Genomic DNA, 18826 nt, shown 5'->3' on the forward strand with positions numbered 1-18826 from the left:
GACCTAGGAGTGATGTTTCTATTCTATGAACTGTGCACATTTCAACTTCATTAGATAGCATCAAATTGATGTCCTACTAGATTTCCTATTTTCTTACCTTCTTGTTGACATTGATATTGTCAGTCTTCTTAATTTATGCCAATCTTAGCTTGAGGTGAGGTGGGTATTTTACTGCTATTTGAATTTATATATTTTCTGATTACTTATGAGGCTAAAAACCTTTTTACATGTATATTGGCCATCTGGGTTTTTTGTGAATTAGCTACTCATATTGTTTGTTCATTATTTCCTTAGATAATCTCTTTTTCTTGTTATTGATTTGTAGAAATTCTTTACATATCCTGAATACTTATTCTTATTCAATTATATGCACTATACATATCGTCTCTCATCTGTGGCTTGTCTTTTAATCATGTTATGTTTTTGCCATGAAGAAGTTTAAATTTTGATATAGTCAAATGTATTATTCTTTTCCTCTATAATTTCTATGTTTTTTTCATGTTCAAGCAATCTTTCTTGAAATCAAGGTTAAAATATGTTCCTATATTTTCTTTTCAAATTTTATATTTTCATATTTACATTTTAATCTATCTAGAATTTATTTTGTGAATGGTGTCAGATGAACATTTAATGTTTTTCCTCATATGGAAATGCAATTATTCCAACATTATTATGAAAGAGACCAGGATTTCCCTCTTGACTGTTTGGTTCCTCTCATACACAAAAGCCCCACATGTGCTTGCATCTATTTGGATATTACCTATTCCAGGCTATAGATTCATTTTGTCTTTATTTTTGGAACTATTACACTCTAATTACTGTAACTTTACAAAAGTTCTTGATATTCTTTTAGGGCGATTCTTTTCTCTTTATTCATCCTTTTCAGAATTTTCTTATCTATTCCTCAAGGTTTACTCTTTCATGTGAATTGAACCATTTGTCAGCTTGACAAATTCCACTGAAAACCCTGTTAGGTTTTTTACTAGAATGAAAATGAATTTATAGATTAATATTGAAATAATCTATTAATATTTCATATATGTATATATAGAGAAAGAGTCAGGTTTTTTTTATGTCCTTCAATAATTGCTTTGTAACAGTTCCATAAAATTTGAATTTATATTGTATTTGAATTAAATACTTAATAATAAAATTTTGAATTATTTTTATTTTTATTGTTACGAGGATCTTCTGTTATATTATATGAATGGCTATTGCTGCCCTCTAGGAATGTTACTACTTCTTATATGCTCATTTCAGTATTAATTTTTCAAACTTTTCCCCAGTCTCTGAAGCTTAAGCATTTAAGGTAAACTTAGTGTCTGTCCTCGAAAGAGTCAATGCTGTTATCTTTGACTACCTTTTTTAGCACTACGGTACATATGGAAGGGTCAAAGTTTCTAATACAACTGTCAGGGTAAAGTCTAAAAGGTATTTATGACAAGGTGTCTGCTAAAATCAGCTCACTCGCAGCAATGGCTTGGACTAGATCCACATGCATTCTCTCCTTTACCTTGTTTTTTGCCCACATAGCAGCTGTATCGGTAAGTAGAGTCCTGCTTTTTGGATATTTAGAAATATTAATTCTAGTATACGTTATCCATTTTCTGTATATTTATTTTTTTTCAGATTAAGTATCTTCCTAAAGAAAATGGTAAGAATTTGTTCAAATGCACAGAGAGTGTTTTTAAAGTTTTTTCGTTCAGCAAGGCTAATAATATTTTTTCTCCTCACTTTTAACAGTACATGATGCAGACTTTGGTGAACAGAAGGATATTTCAGAAATCAATTTAGGTGAGCTCAATTTTTGCATTATTAAAGTATTGAAATTACTTAAAACCCAGTGATGGGATTACTGAAAAGCACTTTCCTTCATAATACTGTATTGTGATTCTTTGGGGGAGAAATATTTATTGATGCTTTGTGAGAAATTGCATTTTCTGAAAGATAAAAATGTGGAAAGAGAAGACAGTTAGACCAGACATTCTAGGAGAGCTAGGGAGTCCTCAATGGATCTAGATACATAACAAGTTTCTCTTTATAAAAAATTTATTTTTCCAATTTGTATTTGGAAGAAAAGGAAAGCAAATAGATAATTATTCTGATTGTTAAAGAAAAATATAAGAATAAGCCTCTGGTTATATTTAGTGGGGAAACAAAACCCAACCCCTCCACTGGCCATGATATTTTTATTTGTCCAGTCTTGTTGTGGAGTAAGTGCTGTTTTCATGTTTTGGGGGGAGGAGCAAGTGGTTTCTCATGGTTAGAGTGACCTGCTCAGGATCATAGGTAGCAGTGACGGGGCTCACTTCCAGATCTTGCAGCCCGTACCTTAATAGCTCAGTGCTATATGAAGACTACAAAATGAAAATACCTATACCTAAGGGTCAATTTTTCTGGCTTTCTCTCACTCACAGAGAAGCCAGTTAGTTGATATTTAATTGGAATGGCTGGAGAATGGCTGCATAGGCAGAGCAGAAATAGTTTAGGAAGGTAAATGGGTGAATGCATGAATGAGTGCCAAGACTTCAGAGCCAGGCACTAAAATATCTCTTTTTAGAGTCAGCCATTGTGTAAACAGTTCAGAGAATCTGATGTATTTTACAACAGGACTGGGATTTGAATTTTAGAGTTTTCTAATCTCATCCTTATCTATCTAATAAAAGTAATTCTTTACCTCTTTGTCATTTTGTACTCTTCAGGCCCACCACCACCTCTGAACTTTGACCCCAGTGAAGAAATCTCATTACCATGTAATCTTTTTTTTAGGCCATTTCAACCAAGCCACCAGGATTGATTGGGTTAGCCATATGGCCAGATTCTAACACCGTAAATTGATGGTGAAAATCATATAGAGAAAATTGCCACCTTTCACCATCTTCTTTTTGCCTCACAAGGCTGACTTAACATTTCTTATCCTCCACCCCAAGACCTGCTCCTCTCAGTCCTTTTCATTTCAGTAAATGTAACTCACTCCTTCTAGATTTTAAGCTCAGAATCTTAGAGTTGCCCCTAACTCTTGTCTTTCTGTCATACCTTATGCAAAATCTGTCAGCAGATGCTATTAGATCTACTTGATCCTTCCTTCCTTCCTTCCTTCCTTCCTTCCTTCCTTCCTTCCTTCCTTCCTTCCTTCCTTCCTTCCCTCTTCTCTTCTCTTCTCTTCTCTTCTCTTCTCTTCTCTTCTCTTCTCTTCTCTTCTCTTCTCTTCTCTCTCTTTTTCCTTTCTTTTTTCCCAAGATATGGAGTCTTGCTCTGTTACCTAGGCTGGAGTGCAGTGGCACAATCTCAGTGCACTGCAACCTCCGCCTCCCGGGTCCAAGGCATTCTCCTGCCTCAGCCTCCCAAGCAGCTGGGATTACAGGTGTCCACCACCACGCAAGGCTAGTTTTTGTATTTTTAGTAGAGACAGGGTTTCTCCATGTTGGTCAGGCTGGTCTTGAATTCATGACCTTGTGATCCGCCCACCTCATCCTCCCAAAGTGCTGGAATTACAGGCATGAGCCACAGGCATGAGCCACCGGCATGCCCGGCCTAGATCTACTTTCAAATCATACCACAGTTGAGACTTTTCAGTACTTTTACTGTCCCCACCTTGGTCAGCCACCTCATATCCGACCTGGTCCTTTGAGGGGCCTCATAACTGTGCTTCCTTTTCTGCCTTTGCTCCCTACAGACTATTCTGCACAACATAGAACTCTTCCTTTAATATCCTTCAGATCATGTAATTTCTCTGCTCCAACCTTCTAATGACTTCTCCTCCAACACAAAGTAAAGGCCTTAGAGCCTTGATTCCCAAAGTGTGTTCCACAGGCCAAAGTGACTTGTGTCGCTCAAGAGCTTTCTCTTGGAAATGCCGCATTTGAGGATCCACCCCAGACCTACCAAATTAGCATCTCCAATTTGACAGACCCAAGTGGTTTCTATGCACATTAGAGTGTGAGTCGATCTGCTGAAACAGGGTTTGTGACTACTCTTCCTCTTCCCACTTGAGCTCTCCAGCCACCCTGACTGCACAGCTACTCCTGTAAGGAAGTGATTTTCAATGTGTTGTCCCCCAGCCAGCAGCATCAGTAAACTTCTTAGGAATGAACATTCTTAGGCCTCGCCCCAGACTTAATGAACCAGAAATCCAAGGGTGGGGGCTCATCAACCTGTGTTGACCAAGCCTTCCAGGGGACTCTGATGCTCGAGTTTAGGACCACTGCCCTAAGACATCAAGGCTTTCCTGCCACAGGACCTTTCTATCTGGTGTTGCCTTTACCTCCACCACACTTCCTTCATTCCCTTACTCTATCATATTTCTGCTAAAATGCCACCTCCTCTGGGGGGCCCTCCCTGGCCACTCTTTAATAAAATAGCAAACCTATCTCACCTCAGCACTCTTTCCCACCTTACCTTTCACTTGTTTCTTTTTTATTGTACTTTTCACCATTTGTCATACTTTACAGTTATTTGTTTATTTGTATGTCTCCCTCTTCCCCCAATCAAGAGTGTCATCTCCTTAAGGACTTTGTTTTATTCTCTGCTATGTCCCAGCATCTAGAAAAATGCTTCAGACACATTAGGCATTTAATAAGTGCGCACCACATGAACAAACTGGATAATGAATAGATTGAGGCTTGCTTTCACTGGATGTGCATTTCTTTGGGAAGTTCTCCCTGCCCCCCATGACCCCATCCATTCTCATTGACCACTGGGGCCAAAATCTGAGTGGGTTCATTCACTTCACTCTGGAAGAGCTCCCTCAATTCCATTATAATCCAGACCAGGTGTCAGGAAATACAGATTTTTGCTCAGGACAAACAAATAGTAGAACTATTCTCAATGAAAGAATAGATGGACCAGAACAAAGTCCTTTTATTTAAAAGATTATTCAAATCTGGGTCCTACTGACAGTGGTACAGTGATGTCATTGCTGTTTGTGGTTGTTTAATTGCACTGCTAGCATATGAATAGGTCAGGGCTAAGGAGGTTAAGCAACCTAGCAAATGTGTGCATGAGGAAGGGAGTGATGCAGGGATAGCCCTAGTTAGTCACTGGCAAATGAAATCATGATGACTGCTAATACCTAACACCTCCTTGGTGTCCTATGTATAAATGGAGCTGGTTTCTGAATGAGCCATTGGCTTTGCCAAATGGGGCCTCTGTTGGCTTGTGAGACTGTGGTAATTAATCTGTGCTTTGGTTTCCTGGCCTGTAAATCAGGGCTGTCCTCAGAATGAAGTACAATCCAGTAATTCTGTCTGAAGTTGTTGCATTTTACAGAAAATGTTGCTTGTCACATGAGAGTTATGATAAGTGATGCTCTTTTAATGCTTGAGAAATTTTCCCACAAAGATCTTCACTTTTAAGAATCTTGCTTACTGAAACAGGATGAGGCCAGGATTAAGCAATACCAGCAGTGGGAGAGTGTATTCTGCTAAGCACCTGAGAACAGATGTTTGGAGGTATGGTTTTGAATGGATCTGTCCACAATCCTCTGGTCTTCCTTATGACGTGGGCAGCACCTTGAGCTTGGTTTTGGAGGGTATCATCGTTTTTTCATGGGAAAGAGCAGAATACATTCATTTACCCTGGGACAAGAGGCAAAATGGTACAGGGGCAGAAAGAGCCCTGAATGGGAAGGCAGGAATTTCGATGCTCACTTGGCCCCTGGATTACATAGTACATCACTTCATGTCGCTGGACTCTATTTTTTTCTCCATTTCTCTCAATATTTTTCTTTTCTTTTTTGAGATGGAGTCTGGCTCTCTCATCCAGGCTGGAGTGCAGTGGTGCGATCATGGCTCACTGCAACCTCCACCTCCTGGGTTTGAGCAATTCTCCTGCCTTAGCATCCTCAGTAGCTGGGACTACAGGTGTGCACCACCAAGTTCAGCTAATTTTTGTACTTTTAGTAGAGAAGGGGTTTCACCACATTGGCCAGGCTGGTCTCAAACTCCTGACTTCGGGTGATCTGCCCACCTCGGCCTCCCAAAGTGCTGGGATTACAGGCGTGAGCCACCACCCCCAGCCATTCTCTCAATAGTTTTCATCCTCCTTATCAGTGCTGCCTCAAATCCCTTTTTTATAGTCAGTGATCAATAAAATCCCTTCTAACTTATCTCTTACTTTTAAGATTCTTAGACAAGATTTATTGTTCCAAAATTGAAAACAGAGGCTATGACAATTCATTGGCCATTCATATTTGCTCAACTGGAATTTTTGCATTGTTTCGAAAAGTTTTGCCACATAAAGACTAATATTCAAAGATTTATAATGGCAAAGATTAATTTTATTATGAAAGATGCCTTTTAATAATGTTCACTCAAATATTGTTTTTTAAAAAAAATTCCATTTCCAGCTGCAGGCTTGGACCTCTTTCAAGGGGACATCCTCTTGCAGGTGAGTATCTGTCAAAGATGCAGTAAGTTCCTCAGGACAGACAGTACCATTGGGTGTCAGTCTCTGCTCTGTGGCCAGCCCTGCGATGGGCACTGTGAAGGAGATAAGAGAAATCTCATCTATAATCTGTTCCAGTGAGGAGTTCCACTATAACTGGTAAGGACAAAAACAGAGGGAAAATAAGTAAACAGCACCAAAGAGTCTAAAATAATTAAATGGTTTATCTATTTAATTTTCCTGGGATTGCAGGCCCCCTTTATTTTGTTCTTAATAATTTCTCTGATTTTTCCAAATTATCTCTCAAGGGACTTCTATTGCCTTCATAGTCAGAAGAGAAATTGCCACTAAACTGTTTGAATTGTGTGATAGACTGTTTGCTGTGTGAGAGTTTATTGAAGGAGGAGGTCAAGGTGACCTTGAGGACTAAGCTTCCCACTCACCTTTATCTTTGTTTTCACAGAACTCCAGAAATGGCCTGAGAGACCCAAACACCAGGTGGAAATTCCCCATTCCTTACATCTTGGCTGATAATTTGGGTAATATTAATTGCTCTTAATTAGAAGTTTTCGATTTAACTCTCTCTCCCCTCTCAGCCTGCTCATGGGCATCACATTGGGAGTAACCACCAGGGTCTAAGAGGGTTTTCAAGTCCTGACGAATCTTTATCTCATGGGGAAAAAGACATGACATTACATCAAAACCAGTGCTGCTTAACCAGTCTGAGATACATAGTATCCAAGAATAACTTTTAAAATGCAACACACTTTAAAGTATTAGTATAACCAGGAGCAACATGAAAGAGCAAAAACCCAATGAAATATAGTTTGCATCAGAGCAAGGCAAAGTTTGCACTTTGTTTAGGTGAATCTAAATGTAGTGTGAGGACACTATTTTCAGCATATTGATTTCTTCTCTTTTTGTTACAAGAGAAACATGCCACACTTTGAGAAATAGAAAAGTCCATATTTCATATGTTCACAATCCTTTTTTCTTGGTGTTATTAATGTCTACTCTTTTCTCTCTTGAGAAAAAGATCTGAATATGGTACATTTTACTCATTGTTAGAAATAATGACTAGTAGAATCACTTCTCTGCCTTTTAGCTAAGATTGTGTATAGAACTAACAGCCGGTAGAAATAAATAAATATTAGAAGCCCCATGTAGGCACCCTCAAGCAGTTGACTGACAGCTGAGCAGCCATGATGACTCAATGCCTACAAGGCCCCACCTGCTTAGACAGATGGACAAGATTAGAGTGAAGAGGGAAAGCCAGGACAAGGTTGCTTCATCTTGTTGGGCTGCTAGGCTGCTTATAGTCTCAGCAGGTGTAGATTATGTTTCAGTATTTTCCATCCTCTTTATCAGTGCTGCCTCGGATCCCTTTTTATGGAGAACAGCTAGATACAAACACATGTTGTTGTTCTCAACTAATACTTGGAAAATTGAGTTATTTTCTCCAGTGTTTGCCTTGCAAATTCATGGAACACCAATACTTAATGGAACATGATTTAAGAAACACCAACTTTAAAAGGGGTTCTTTCCCATTACAGGTTCTTTTATCCTGGTTGTCACATCTCCGCCACCCTATTATGTGCCAGGCACTGTGCCTTCATCTAATATTTTATGTAACCTTCACTATTGCCTCTGTGAGGTGTAAGGCAATGCTTCTCAGACTTTAATGTGCATAGGATTCATATGAGGAGCTTGTTAACCTACAGAGTAGGTCAGAGTTGGTGCGTGAGATGTTGCATGTCCAATGGTCCTCCAGTGATGCTGATGCTATTGGTCCCCATGCAGACCACAGCTTAAGTGGTATGGTCTCTCTAGCTGCAAGGTAGGTAAGAAACTACATTTGAGAGTGATTTGAGACAAGTGACCTGACATAAGATAAAGGTAGTAAGGATACAGTAGTATTTCTCAAGCAACACCATGTGAAGGTCACCTTTAGTGTTGAAGTTCAGATGCCCAGACCCAGACCACTGTGAAAGCAAACTTTCTAACTAGAGTTCAATATTTGCATAGAATTGTTTTATTCAAGTTAAATTTACATAGAGTGAAATACACAAATCAGTATATAAGGCTTTTGACAAACACATATGCCTATATAATGCACACTTCCCTCATTCCATAAAGTTCCTTTCTAGGCAGTTCCCATCCCCACTCCCTAAGAGACAACCACCATTCTGATTTTTCCCCATGGATTAGTTTTTCCTGATTTACAGTTGATTTACAGATAAATGAGCTCATATACCATAACATTTATTTTATAAATACTGTGTGTCTGGCTTCTTTGACTTTTTAAAGTTCTTCCATATTGTTGTGGATCAACAGTTAAATCTTTTTTTTTTAACTACTCAGTAATATTTCTTTACATTAATATACTGTAAGTCATTGTCCATTTTTCTGTTGGGGCTACTATGAAGAAAACTATTGTGATAATTCTTGTACAAGTTTATGTGAATACATTTTTTATTTATCTTTGGTAAATGCTTAGGAATATAATTGCTTGGTCACATGGATAACTGTGTGAGAAAACACCAAACTGTTTTCCAAAGTGGCTGTGCCATTGCACACTCCTCCTGAAAATATATGAGTGTTTCATTTGCTCCACATCTTCACTAATGTTGATAGCATTAATCTTTGTAATTATAGCCATTTTAGTAGTTGTAAAATGGTACCTCACTATGATTTTAATTTGCATTTCCCTAATGATTAGTGATATTTAGCACATTTCAGTATGCTACTGGCTGTTTTTGTATCTTCTTTTATGAAGGTCTGTCCAACTCCTTCATGAGTTTTAAAAATTATATTGTTTGTCTTTTATTATTTGTAGGATTTTATATATTATGGCTAAAGCCCTTTGTCAGATAGATGTATTATAAATATTTTCTGTTAGTCTGTTACTTACCTATTTGTTTTGTTTTCAAGCAGTGAATTTTGAAATGCAAAAGCTTTAAATGCTGATAAAGTGTGATTTATCAATTTTTTAACTTATAGTTTGCGTTTTTACATTCTAAGAAATCTGTGCTTAAACCAAGTCACAAAGATATATTCCAATATTTTTTTGAAGTTGTGTGGTTTCAATTTTTGTCTATAATTGATTGCAAACTAATTTTATGTACAACAAGATGAAGAGCTTGAGATTGGTTGATTGGTATTTATTAGCCCAGTTGTTCTAGCAACATTTGCTGTAATACTTTGCTTTTCTCATTGAGCACTCTTTGCAAGAGTCTTGTTTGCCAAGTTTTCCAAGACTCCTTATCTCTTGATCTGGTATCTCTATTTTCTTCTCTTATTCTACTTGTCCATCATCATGTCAAAAATCACTATGTTGATTGCTCTAGCTTTATAGTTAACCTTGAATTGAGTGCTCCAGCTTTGCTCTCCAATTTCAAGACAGTTTAGCCTACTCCAGATCTTATGCGTTTTCATGTATATTTTATAATCAGTTTCTCTAAATAGCCTGCTAGGATTTTGATAGGAATGTGTTGATTCTGTACATAAATTTGTAGAAAACTAATATCTTAAAAATATTGAGTCCTATAATCCATAAACATGGTACATCTATCCAGTTAATTTCAGTCTTCTTTAATTTCTCTAATCCATGCTTTATAAATTTCAGTGTAGAGATCTTGCGTGTCTTTGGTAAATTCATTTCTAAGCATTTTATATTTTGATGCTATTAAAATGAAATTAAAATTTTTTTTACCACTTAATGTTTTCTGCTAATACGTAAAATACAATGGATTTTATATATTGATTTTGTATCCTGTTACCTTGCTAAATTTACTCATTAACTTTAATTGTTGATTTGTAGATTTTTTTTTAGGACTTTTAATAAAAATTCTTCTTGCCTATCAGTATAGACAGTGTTACTGGTTCCTTTCCAATTTTTACACCATGTATTGCCTTTTCTTGTCTTACTGTTCTGGCTAGGACCTTCATTACCATGTTGAATAGAAGTGGTAAAAGTGGACATCTTTGCCTCATTGGCTTGTTTTAGTGGTAGTATTCAATACTTCATTCATGTGGGACATGACTGTTTTCCACAGATGCCCTTTGTCAGATGGCATATTTTCATCATGAATAGTTGTTACAGTGTATCAAAACTTTTCCTGCAACAATTTAGATAACTATACTTTTTATTCCTTATCGTGTAATATGGTAAATAACATCAAATTTGAATGCTAAACCAACTTTGCATTTCTCAGATGAGCTCTACTTGGTTATGATGTATTACCCTTTTCATATTTTGCTGGATCCCATTTGGTAATATTTTGTTATAGATTTTTGTGTTTATATTCATAAAAAGTATAGGTTTCTAATTTACTTTTCATAATATCTTTATTAGGCTTTAGTAATAAAGGTATGTAGATCTCAAAACCATCTTGAAAATGTTTCCTCTTCTTTTATCTTTTGAATAAGTTTGTGTATGATTAAAATTTTTTCTTTCTTAAATGTTGGTAAAATTCACCAATAAAATAACCAAGTAATGGAATTTTTTTTGTGGGATAGTATTTTTATAATGAATTCAATTTGCGTAACAATTATACAATTTTTCTTATTTTCTATTATGCTACTTTTATTAAATTGTATTTTTCAGTAATAAAAAATTAAGATTACCTTAATAGATGCAGAAAAAGCATTTGACAAAATTTAACAATTATTTCAACTAAGTTGTCAAAATATTGGCATAATATCTCATTATCTTTATAATGTCTGTAGAATCTTTAGTAATATTCCTATTTCATTCTTGATATTGGAAATTTGTATGTTTCCTCTTTTTCTCTTGACATGTCCTGCTAGGAGCTTATTGATTTTATTAATATTTTTACAGAATCAACTTTTGATTTGTTAATTTTCTCTTGCTTCTCTGCTTTCTATTTAGTTGCTTTCTGTTATCTTTATTATTTCCTTTCTCCTACTTATTTCAGGTGTAATTTGCTCTTCTTTTTCTATGTTCTTAAGATGAAAATTCATATCACTTATTTTAAATCTTCATTTTTTCTGATGTAATATATTCTACAACATGGTTACTAACGCTATAAATTTTATTTGAAGCACTGCTTTACTGCTTTCTTCAAATTTTGATTTGGTGTATGCTTATTAAAGTTTAGTGTATTAATAGATACTTCATAATTTATCTTGTGAATATTTTCATTCATGGATGGGATAAAAGTGTGTTTAAATTTTTAAAAATATTGTCCTTTGCCTTACTACTATGCAAGCATTTTGCAATGTTATAATTCCATTTATACCCCTGCCCTTTATGGTTTAGTGTTTTCCATCTTATGCTTCATGAGTCTCACACTATAGTGTTAGGATTTTTGATTTAAACAGTTGTCTTTTAAAGTAATTAATGAAAAACAAGACAGTCTTTATATTTACTTTTATATTTGCAATTTCTGGTGCTCTTCATTGCTCCTGTAAATTTGAATTCTTATCTAGTATCATTTCAGTTTGAAGAACTTCCTTTAGCATTTCTTATAAAGCAGATCTGTTGATGACAACTTCTGGTTTTTCTTTTACCTGAAAATGATCTTTATTTTGCCTCTATTTTGAGAATATTTTAACTGGAAATAGAATTTGGGTTTAGAGTAGTGTTAAAATTATTATTTTAACATTTTTCAGTTTTAATGCAATGTCTTTTTGTTTTCCAACATTTGATTATAAAAACTTTTAAATAATCAAAAAGTTAAAAGCATTGTGCAGCGAACACTCACATACTCACAACCTAGATTACAATTAACAGTTTTATTTGCTTTATCTCATCTATCCATCCTAATATCACTGTATGAATCCATTGTATTTTTGATGCATTTCGAAGTTGCTTTCAGACACTAGTAGACTTTACCCCAGTCACTTCAGTATGCATGTAATTAACCACAGTTCAATATTTGTGTATAGTTCCCTTTAACATAAAATATATATGTGGTAAAATGCATGGGCCTTAGATGTACAATTCAATGAGTTCTTAAAGATTTATGCACCTATGTAACCCACATTCCTATCAAGAGATGGAACATGTTTATAATATATATACCTCTGAAACCTAACTTCCTATGAAGAGATGAAACATTTTTATCATTCCAGAAAATTCTTTTATGGCCCTTCCAAGTCATTCTCACTTTTCCAGAGAAAAAAAAGCCAGTGTTCTATTTTTTCTTTTTTCTTCATACGTGAATTTAACCTCTTCTAGAATTTCATATAAATGGAATCATATGTTATATACTCTTGATTAAGGCTTCTTTTTACTCAGTAAAGTGTTATTGGGATGCATCAATGTTACTGTGTTTATCAGTAATTTGTTCTTCTTTTGTTACTGAGTGTCATTTCATTGAATTGAGTATGTCACAGCCTGTTTTACCATTCTCTTGGATTGAATCTATGTTTTGGCTATTATGAATAAAGGTATTATGAACAGTCTTGCACATATTCGTTTTTAAAATATATTTTCATATCTCTGGTGTAAATACTTTAAGAATGAAATTGCTGGGTTATAGTATAGGTGTAGGTTTAGTGTTAGACCTCTTTCAATATGCTGGTACCATTTTACACAACCACAAACAATGTATGCGAGTTTCATTTACACCATGTCTTTGCTAACATCTGGTGTTGTCAATTTTTTAAATTTTAGCCATTCTTTTGGGCATGTAGTGCTACCTTATTAATTTATTGATTTTTATTTCGCTGATGACTAGTAATGTTGATCTTCTTTAAAGTTAGTTATTGGTCATTTGTATTTCTTCCCTTGTAAAATATCTTCTCGGTTAACCCATTTAAAAAATTGGGTTATTTGTTATTTAGTATTGAGTTGTAAGTATTCTTTATATATTTTGGATATGTCTTTTGTCAGATATATATTTTGCAAATATTTTGCTCCAGATACACTGTTTCTTTTCTCCAGTGTCTGATAAGAAATCATCCATCTTTCATATTGTTGTTCTCCTGTATGTAATGTCTTTTTTCTCTAGTTCCTTTCTTATGTCCTCTTTATTTTTGTTTTTATGATGGTTTGATTATGATATGCTTATGTTGATTTTCTTTTTATTCATCCTGCTTGGGCTCACCAAGTTTATTATATTTTTAGCAGATTTTTAAATAACCAAATCTGAAAAATACTAGGCCGTTATTTGCTCAGATATTTTTCTGTGCGTCGCCTATCCATCAGAGACTCTAACTGCACATATCTTAGACTGGGTGGTATTTTTTGCATTGGTCACTAAAGCTCTATTCATTTTTCTGAACATTTTTCTCTCTGTCTCTTTTATCATCGCCAGTCAACTTTTAAAATTATCCAGTGAATTTTTTATTTTGGATATAATACTGATAGAATTTTCACTGGGTTCTTTTATATAATTCCCATTTGTCTGCTAAGATTATTTGCATGTTCATCTTTTTTTCCATTAAATTCTTTAACAAGTATATAATAGAGATTTAAAGTGTTTGTCTGCTAATTCTAACATTTTAGTCATCTTGGGGTCTGTTTCTCTTTCTAGTTACTGCTTTTAATATTATCTATGGATAACAGTTTCCTGTTCCTTCACAGGTCTCATAATTTTTGATTATATATTAGGCGTTATATTACATTGTAGTGATTATGCATATTCTCATTCTTCTCTGAATTGTGTTAATTTTTGTTAGAGCAGTTAAATTACTGCATGATCATCTGGAATTTGTGGAGGCTTTGTGTGGTTTTGTCCTTGGTTCAAGGCAAATATCTTAGTGCTGTAACACAGTCTTTACTGTTAAGTCACGGTCCCTCTGGGGTTTCAACGGAATGCCCGAGTTTCCCCAGCCCCTGTAACTTTGCATGACTCAAACTCCAGATTGTCCCTCCACTGCAGTGGGGAGCAACTTATGTATCTGTTCAGGTTGCTCAGTCTTCCAATGGCTCCTTCCCATCAAGGGCCTTGGAGCCTTCTCCCATTTATGCAAAGTTCATGAGTTAGACAAGGATTGAAGGGGCACTTATCCACAAACTTTGGGATGAATCTCCTCCTTGTCAACTATGACTTTCCTTTCCAGGACTTCCTCCCTTGNTATAATGAATTCAATTTGCGTAACAATTATACAATTTTCTTATTTTCTATTATGCTACTTTTATTAAATTGTATTTTCAGTAATAAAAAATTAAGATTACCTTAATAGATGCAGAAAAGCATTTGACAAAATTTAACAATTATTTCAACTAAGTTGTCAAAATATTGGCATAATATCTCATTATCTTTATAATGTCTGTAGAATCTTTAGTAATATTCCTATTTCATTCTTGATATTGGAAATTTGTATGTTTCCTCTTTTCTCTTGACATGTCCTGCTAGGAGCTTATTGATTTTATTAATATTTTACAGAATCAACTTTTGATTTGTTAATTTTCTCTTGCTTCTCTGCTTTCTATTTAGTTGCTTTCTGTTATCTTTATTATTTCCTTTCTCCTACTTATTTCAGGTGTAATTTGCTCTTCTTTTCTATGTTCTTAAGATGAAAATTCATATCACTTATTTTAAATCTTCATTTTTTCTGATGTAATATATTCTACAACATGGTTACTAACGCTATAAATTTTATTTGAAGCACTGCTTTACTGCTTTCTTCAAATTTTGATTTGGTGTATGCTTATTAAAGTTTAGTGTATTAATAGATACTTCATAATTTATCTTGTGAATATTTTCATTCATGGATGGGATAAAAGTGTGTTTAAATTTTAAAATATTGTCCTTTGCCTTACTACTATGCAAGCATTTTGCAATGTTATAATTCCATTTATACCCCTGCCCTTTATGGTTTAGTGTTTTCCATCTTATGCTTCATGAGTCTCACACTATAGTGTTAGGATTTTGATTTAAACAGTTGTCTTTTAAAGTAATTAATGAAAACAAGACAGTCTTTATATTTACTTTTATATTTGCAATTTCTGGTGCTCTTCATTGCTCCTGTAAATTTGAATTCTTATCTAGTATCATTTCAGTTTGAAGAACTTCCTTTAGCATTTCTTATAAAGCAGATCTGTTGATGACAACTTCTGGTTTTCTTTTACCTGAAAATGATCTTTATTTTGCCTCTATTTTGAGAATATTTTAACTGGAAATAGAATTTGGGTTTAGAGTAGTGTTAAAATTATTATTTTAACATTTTCAGTTTTAATGCAATGTCTTTTGTTTTCCAACATTTGATTATAAAACTTTTAAATAATCAAAAGTTAAAAGCATTGTGCAGCGAACACTCACATACTCACAACCTAGATTACAATTAACAGTTTTATTTGCTTTATCTCATCTATCCATCCTAATATCACTGTATGAATCCATTGTATTTTGATGCATTTCGAAGTTGCTTTCAGACACTAGTAGACTTTACCCCAGTCACTTCAGTATGCATGTAATTAACCACAGTTCAATATTTGTGTATAGTTCCCTTTAACATAAAATATATATGTGGTAAAATGCATGGGCCTTAGATGTACAATTCAATGAGTTCTTAAAGATTTATGCACCTATGTAACCCACATTCCTATCAAGAGATGGAACATGTTTATAATATATATACCTCTGAAACCTAACTTCCTATGAAGAGATGAAACATTTTATCATTCCAGAAAATTCTTTTATGGCCCTTCCAAGTCATTCTCACTTTTCCAGAGAAAAAAAAGCCAGTGTTCTATTTTTTCTTTTTTCTTCATACGTGAATTTAACCTCTTCTAGAATTTCATATAAATGGAATCATATGTTATATACTCTTGATTAAGGCTTCTTTTACTCAGTAAAGTGTTATTGGGATGCATCAATGTTACTGTGTTTATCAGTAATTTGTTCTTCTTTTGTTACTGAGTGTCATTTCATTGAATTGAGTATGTCACAGCCTGTTTTACCATTCTCTTGGATTGAATCTATGTTTTGGCTATTATGAATAAAGGTATTATGAACAGTCTTGCACATATTCGTTTTAAAATATATTTTCATATCTCTGGTGTAAATACTTTAAGAATGAAATTGCTGGGTTATAGTATAGGTGTAGGTTTAGTGTTAGACCTCTTTCAATATGCTGGTACCATTTTACACAACCACAAACAATGTATGCGAGTTTCATTTACACCATGTCTTTGCTAACATCTGGTGTTGTCAATTTTTTAAATTTTAGCCATTCTTTTGGGCATGTAGTGCTACCTTATTAATTTATTGATTTTATTTCGCTGATGACTAGTAATGTTGATCTTCTTTAAAGTTAGTTATTGGTCATTTGTATTTCTTCCCTTGTAAAATATCTTCTCGGTTAACCCATTTAAAAAATTGGGTTATTTGTTATTTAGTATTGAGTTGTAAGTATTCTTTATATATTTTGGATATGTCTTTTGTCAGATATATATTTTGCAAATATTTTGCTCCAGATACACTGTTTCTTTTCTCCAGTGTCTGATAAGAAATCATCCATCTTTCATATTGTTGTTCTCCTGTATGTAATGTCTTTTTTCTCTAGTTCCTTTCTTATGTCCTCTTTATTTTGTTTTATGATGGTTTGATTATGATATGCTTATGTTGATTTTCTTTTATTCATCCTGCTTGGGCTCACCAAGTTTATTATATTTTAGCAGATTTTAAATAACCAAATCTGAAAATACTAGGCCGTTATTTGCTCAGATATTTTCTGTGCGTCGCCTATCCATCAGAGACTCTAACTGCACATATCTTAGACTGGGTGGTATTTTTTGCATTGGTCACTAAAGCTCTATTCATTTTCTGAACATTTTCTCTCTGTCTCTTTTATCATCGCCAGTCAACTTTTAAAATTATCCAGTGAATTTTTTATTTTGGATATAATACTGATAGAATTTTCACTGGGTTCTTTTATATAATTCCCATTTGTCTGCTAAGATTATTTGCATGTTCATCTTTTTTTCCATTAAATTCTTTAACAAGTATATAATAGAGATTTAAAGTGTTTGTCTGCTAATTCTAACATTTTAGTCATCTTGGGGTCTGTTTCTCTTTCTAGTTACTGCTTTTAATATTATCTATGGATAACAGTTTCCTGTTCCTTCACAGGTCTCATAATTTTGATTATATATTAGGCGTTATATTACATTGTAGTGATTATGCATATTCTCATTCTTCTCTGAATTGTGTTAATTTTGTTAGAGCAGTTAAATTACTGCATGATCATCTGGAATTTGTGGAGGCTTTGTGTGGTTTTGTCCTTGGTTCAAGGCAAATATCTTAGTGCTGTAACACAGTCTTTACTGTTAAGTCACGGTCCCTCTGGGGTTTCAACGGAATGCCCGAGTTTCCCCAGCCCCTGTAACTTTGCATGACTCAAACTCCAGATTGTCCCTCCACTGCAGTGGGGAGCAACTTATGTATCTGTTCAGGTTGCTCAGTCTTCCAATGGCTCCTTCCCATCAAGGGCCTTGGAGCCTTCTCCCATTTATGCAAAGTTCATGAGTTAGACAAGGATTGAAGGGGCACTTATCCACAAACTTTGGGATGAATCTCCTCCTTGTCAACTATGACTTTCCTTTCCAGGACTTCCTCCCTTGATTTTCAGACACTTAGGTTAAAACTCAGCCCCAAACCTGTCCCTGTGGTATGTTAAGAAAATACAACTGCAGATTTATACCTGTGTTCTCTTTTCTCGCACTGAAGAAATTAAGACTTGCCCTCATGCAAAAGCTGTATAAATGTGAATCTTACCCAGTGAAATTTTCCTTTTTTTAAGAAAAAAGTCCTCCATTTTCCACCTGCTTTAGCTATTTTGCAGCATATTTAAAGAGTTTATTTTCTTATTTTTTCAAATTTACAACTGTTATCTGTGGGAGGATTAATTAGATTCAAGCTCCTTGACCGTTATGAGCACCAGAGATTCTCTCAAAGGATTCTTAAACTGAATCTAGGTAGCCTTCTTATGCTTATCTTCTAATACACACAGCCATTGGTATCTGAAGTTAACTCTTCTCAAAAGAAAAAGAAAAAACAGAATAAATAAAGTTAACTCTTCTCATATTATTTGATCCAGGGTTAAAAGAATGCTAGTGGTTTTCAAAACTAATTTGTTGTTTGACACAGAACTATGTACAACTTACTATGTCAGGGCAGTTGGCTAGGAAGAAGAGTTACAATAAGACAAAAAGTATACCCCATTCTCTCAAGGAGCTAACAGTGTCTTAAGTGTAGTAAACCACCTACATAAAGATGACTCATGAAATCAAGCTTTGGCCACCTATAACCTTAGCACCTTGCGAGGCCGAGGCAGGAAGATCACTTGAGCCCATGAGTTCAAGACCAGCCTGAGCAACTGAGACACACATCTCCGAAAAAGAGAGAAGGGGGGAGAGAGAGAGAGAGAGAGAGAAGGGAAGGAAGGAAGGAAGGAAGGAAGGAAGGAAGGAAGGAAGGAAGGAAGGAAAAGAAAGAAAAAGAAAGAAAGAAAGAAAGAAGGAAGGAAG

The 18826-nt window shown here is 34.7% G+C and overlaps 1 protein-coding gene across 3 annotated transcripts in view; it reads left to right on the top strand.

The window, feature by feature from the left end:
- Positions 1 to 1439: 1439 nt before the first annotated feature.
- Positions 1440 to 18826, top strand: part of MEP1A (meprin A subunit alpha) — a 45877-nt gene continuing 28490 nt past the window's right edge. For 2 of the 3 annotated variants that reach the window (XM_017847695.1, XM_017847697.1), the window contains exons 1-5: positions 1440 to 1544; positions 1630 to 1654; positions 1744 to 1794; positions 6347 to 6387; positions 6848 to 6923. In XM_017847695.1, the coding sequence (XP_017703184.1) occupies positions 1476 to 1544; positions 1630 to 1654; positions 1744 to 1794; positions 6347 to 6387; positions 6848 to 6923 (262 nt within the window). In that variant the 5' untranslated portion in view covers positions 1440 to 1475. The remainder of the gene's footprint in view (positions 1545 to 1629; positions 1655 to 1743; positions 1795 to 6346; positions 6388 to 6847; positions 6924 to 18826) is intronic. The other variant, XM_017847696.1, reaches the window with a different exon arrangement.

Source organism: Rhinopithecus bieti, unplaced genomic scaffold (genome assembly GCF_001698545.2).
Source record: "Rhinopithecus bieti isolate Rb0 unplaced genomic scaffold, ASM169854v2 scaffold_28517, whole genome shotgun sequence".
In the NCBI taxonomy this organism is placed as follows: Eukaryota; Metazoa; Chordata; class Mammalia; order Primates; family Cercopithecidae; genus Rhinopithecus; species Rhinopithecus bieti.